The sequence below is a fragment of the Lycium barbarum genome, chromosome 10, assembly GCF_019175385.1.
Source record: "Lycium barbarum isolate Lr01 chromosome 10, ASM1917538v2, whole genome shotgun sequence".
Taxonomy (NCBI): Eukaryota; Viridiplantae; Streptophyta; class Magnoliopsida; order Solanales; family Solanaceae; genus Lycium; species Lycium barbarum.
The window spans coordinates 89,487,729-89,492,729 of NC_083346.1; the positions used below are offsets into that span (position 1 = coordinate 89,487,729).

The 5,001-nt window shown below is 38.2% G+C and overlaps 1 protein-coding gene across 1 annotated transcript; it reads left to right on the plus strand.

Moving 5' to 3' along the window:
- The first annotated feature begins 716 nt into the window (after positions 1 to 716).
- On the plus strand, positions 717 to 3,326 carry LOC132613097 (disease resistance protein RGA2-like). Its single transcript, XM_060327151.1, has one exon. It carries the CDS (start codon positions 717 to 719, stop codon positions 3,324 to 3,326), a length of 2,610 nt encoding a protein of 869 aa, XP_060183134.1.
- The last annotated feature ends 1,675 nt before the right edge of the window (positions 3,327 to 5,001 follow it).

Consider the following 5,001-nt stretch of genomic DNA (forward strand, 5'->3'; position numbering starts at 1 on the left):
TTCTCCCCAGGTATATAATATTGTATATTGTGCTACGTGGTGTAATATATTATGCTAGGCTGTATATTTTTTAAAATTTCTCATAAATAAATGGAAATGCTGCATGGAGGACCCTCTATCACAGTGACATATTAGTTAGTTCAAAGTCAAGTCAACACTAAAAAAGTTCTCTTTTTAATTTGTTGATGCTAAGAAACTTCCTAGTTTGTAAAGTTTCCATCTTTTCACCAAGAAAATTGTGAACCACAAATTTCCCATTAAGTTTATTGCCATAGAAGTCAACAAGAAGCACAATTTCTTCAGTTCTCACAAGATTAACCTTCACATCTATTGTGTCAACATGGCAGAAAAATCCAAGGGATATATGTCCTTTAGATAACAGCGTGCATAAGGTTTCTTGGGTTGTAATTCAATTTATACAATAAAGATTCACAGTTCAGCTAAGTATTTTTTTTTTCCGTATGTAGATCGCTATTGGGCCCAAAGTTGGAAACAACATTTCCGATTTATCATTAACATCTAGCTTCAACAACAACATACCCAGTATAATCCCACCGGGTGGGGTCTGGGAAGGGTAGAGTGTACGCATACCTTGCTCTACCTTGTGACGGGTAGAGATATTGTTTTCGATAAACTCGCGGCTCAAGGAGAGATGAAAAAGCAGTAATAATAAACAGTGATAGCAGCCATTAACGTCTAGCTTCTCCTTTGTCAATATGGAGATAGCTTTCACTGCACATGAGATTCTGGAGAGGATAAGCTCGAAACGAGTTTGTGAAATGGCCTTGAGATGGAATTTGCAAGGTCAGCTTGACCAAATGCAGCAGCATCTGAAGTCAGCAATGCAAGAAACCTTCCATGACCAGAACCAAGGGGTGGAGTTGCTAAGGGATGCACTTTCTGAAGCTGATAAGATCTTTGATGAACTTGAAGTTCACGCTTTGCAAAGCCAAATACAGCCTCTTCAAAGACTTAAATTATCAAAGGTGAAAATTTTCTTTTGTAGCTTAAATTATCAAAGGTCAAACACTTTGCAAAGCCAAATACGAGTGCAGATAGGTTCAAGAATCAGAAGTTTGAACAGTAGATTAACTGAACTTCAAATTTATTGGACACCTAACTTGCGTCTGTTAGGGCTTTCCAATCAACATGAGAGGGTTCTCATGCACAGGCCATATCCAGTCCAACGTATCGATGTATTTGGAAGGGAAAATGATAGAGAGAAAATTGTGGAAGCCTTGCTGGGGTTGAGAAATGAATCAGCTATATCTGTTGTACCGGTGTTTGGAATTGGAGGTATTGGAAAGACTACTCTGGCAAAAATGGTATACAATGATGCCAGGGTAATGAGGCAATTCCAGCTGCGGATATGGGTGAATGCATCGCGTGTATTTGATGTGAACAAGCTAGTTGAGAAAGTTATCAAATCTGCCTCAGGAAATGAAATCACAGATTTAAGGAATCTGAATGAGGCAGAATTGCGGGCTGTGTTTTGCAAGGTTTTGCTCAAAAGGACTTATTTACTTGTCTTAGATGACCTTTGGATTGACAACGAAGGACAGTGGAATGAGTTAAAGAGTTTGTTAGCTGGTGGACATGGAAATATGATACTTGTGACTACACGTAGTGAATCCGTAGCTTCGATAACAGGCACAGTTCCTCCTTACAATGTAGGCGGCCTCTTGGATGACGATTGTCTAGCTTTATTCTTGAGAAAGGCTTCCGGGGAAGGTGAAGAGATTCAAACCAATCCTAATCTTTTGAGAATTGGTGCTGAAATCACGAAGAAATGTGAAGGCGTTCCGTTAGATGCAGTTGTCTTGGGAAGTTCTCTGTACAAAGAGACGTCACTATGTCATTGGGAATGGATAAGGGATCATCGTATATGGGACTCAGGTAATAACGCTATCAGCACTTTGTCAGCATTGAAAATTAGCTATGAAAAGTTGCCCTGTTACTTGAAAGTCTGTCTAGCTTATAGCTCTGTTTTCCTGGATTCCAACATCCAGATAGATAAACTGATTCAACTGTGGATGGCACAAGGGTTAATCCATCCTTCAACTGGATTCCACGAGCCTGAAGAAATTGGCTTGCAGTATTTCGAGGAGTTGAGGTCAAGGTCATTTTTTCAGGAGATGGAAGGAACTCATCCCTTGTTTATCTCGGTTTGCAAAATGCATGACCTAGTACATTATATTGCGGAGTCAGTAGTGGATGGCGAATGCTCAACTATAGTATCTCATTCCCAAAATATTTCCAAGTATGTCAGACACATTGCACTTTCTGATTATGATCTCTCAGGAAAGGAGCTCCCGAGATCCCTATCAGAACATAGTATGCTGCGTACCATCTTTTTTCCAGTCCAAGGAGTTGGTCCTACTAGCACATCGTTTGTCGAAGCTTGCATATCAAGATTCAAACATTTACTGTTACTTGATTTGAGTGACTCATGCTTTGAGGTATTGCCAAACTCCATAGAGGAATTGAAGCACTTAAAATATCTTGATGTTAGTGCAAATGGCTACATTAGCTCACTACCCAATGCGGTATGCAAATTGCAGAGCCTGCAAACTCTTCGAGTTGCTTATTGCACAAAACTAGAAGTTTTACCTAGTTACACAGAGAACATGATCAACTTGAGGCATTTGTACATGACGACCAGACAAGAAGTTTTCTCTGACAAGGTAATTGGATGCTTGCGTGCTCTTCGATCTCTATACATTTACAGCTGCAAGAATCTCATATCTTTGTCTGATGGACTGCAACATCTAACTAGCCTCAGGACATTGACTATTGTGGATTGCCCAAGGCTGACATTTCTCCCAAGCAGTATGAAGTACCTTACTGCTCTTAAAAGCTTATCCATTATTGATTGTGAAGAGCTAACTTTGTTGGAGTGGCAGGATATTGAAGGTATTAAGATGCTTAGATCCCTCGTTATTGGGGGGTTACCACAGTTAGAATCGAAAGATGTACAATGCCTCAGGAGCCTTCAATTATTGGTTATTTCTGGGATGCCTCATTTCATTTCTTTGCCTCGGTGGCTAGAAGGTGCAGCTTGTACTTTACGACACTTGAGTGTCGACAGGTGTCCCAACTTCATGTCTTTTCCTGAGTGGCTTAGAGATCTCACATCACTCGAATCGATTGAAGTTTCAGAATGCCGTAAGCTATCTTCCTTGCCTGAAGGAATGCATGGCCTGACTAACTTGAAAGTGCTGACTATTGATAGCTGCCCGAAATTGAGTGAAGCATGTCAAAGCATGGATAAATCTAAGATAGATCATATCCCAAAGATTATTATTGACAGTGTATTCATCAGATGATCTTATCTTTATATGGGTATGCCTCTAGCTTTCTATATGAACACAAATTCTTTGTATCCTCACACTGGTTGCGTTCTTCAATTCCTTTATCAATTTAGGAACAAATGGAAGTAATATTCATGACATATGTATTCTTTCCTGAGAAATCACTTAATGTCTGAGACAATCTTTTGTATGCCCCTCTGGCTTTTGTTCTTCCAAGTCCCTTTCAACTAGAATAGGACATGAATTAGAATGATTGCTTTCTTCTTAAAATTTAAGTAATTATTTGACTGCATACTGCTTAATAATGAGCTCCCATGAGTACCTTCAATTCATCTGGAAAGTTTGAGAGAAGGATGTGATTTGAAAGGCCAATGCCTTAAAGTTTATAAATGATGCTAAGTCTTATTTTACTTATTTGTATTTTTGGTTTTTAGTGTGTATTATTTGTTTAGTTCTATTGCATTCAGTTACTCTACCTTCAAAAGTTTCTCACCAAACAAGTAAATTTTATGGTCAGAGGTCAAGTTGTGTATGTTAATGTGTAAAAGTTTTCTTCAATGTTCATTTCCTCTCTTTTCAACAGATTTGAATTAATAAAAAATCTCCAGTATTTTAATTAATTCAAATTGATTTTTGTCAAACATCAATATACTACAGCTACGACTATGCCTCAATCCTAACCAAGTTGGGTTTGGCTATATGAATCCTGACTTCTTCATTTAAGCTCATTTTATGTTATCCGATCTGGAACCAAGAAAATATATGGTTGCACTTTGTGAGTTCTAGAAGGAAACAAGAAAGGGATTTTACTACTTCTAATAGATATATCATTCTTGTTCGGACTGAAAAACTTAAAGAACATAAAAACTATGATAAATTTCACTACCCTTGTTCACCTGCTTGAAAATAGAAAAACGTGTTCCTATTAAAACTTGTCTTGAAATTGATCCTTTCTGAGTTCACTTCCGTCTGCTTATTTACGGAAATGAACGAGACTAACATCATCGATGACCAGTCCACACATGTAATGATTGTGAGAACCGTCAAACACTCCCATCAGTATCAAATTTAGAATATATTTGGCTTTTGAAATGTCAAGATTGTCAACATGACAGAGTTAGACAACCTCCCTTCAATACAGAAAATCAACATGCTTAACTGTACTTCTCTTCAGAATCCATTCAATGAAGGCTTCTTTAGTGCACCTGCTCTAGCATGCGATCCGGTTAGTCTATCTCTCTCTCTCTCTCTCTCTCTCTCTCTCTCTCTCTATCTATCTATCTATCTATCTATCTATCTATCTCTATCTCCTGCCATGGGTTTATTCTTTTCTTATTACGTTAGTTCCTTGTAATTTGAAGTACTTATGTCACTTTCTTTTCCTTTTTTGGATAAATATTGATGAGCGGTAAAACTCACAGTACTTGGTTTCAAGAATTTGAATTCGGCTTTTTCTTGGATATTAGGGTATGAGCTCATCTCCTTTGGTCAATGTTTCTGCTGCTACAATAGACTTCATAAATAAAAGATTTTGTATTCTACTCAAATAGGCAAGTAGCCGAGGGTCTATCAGAAACAACCTCTCTACCCCACAAGGTAGAGGTAAGGTCTGCGTACATCCTATCCTCCTCAGATCCCACTTGTGAGATTATACTAGGTATGTTGTTGTTGTACTCAAATAGGCAAGTAA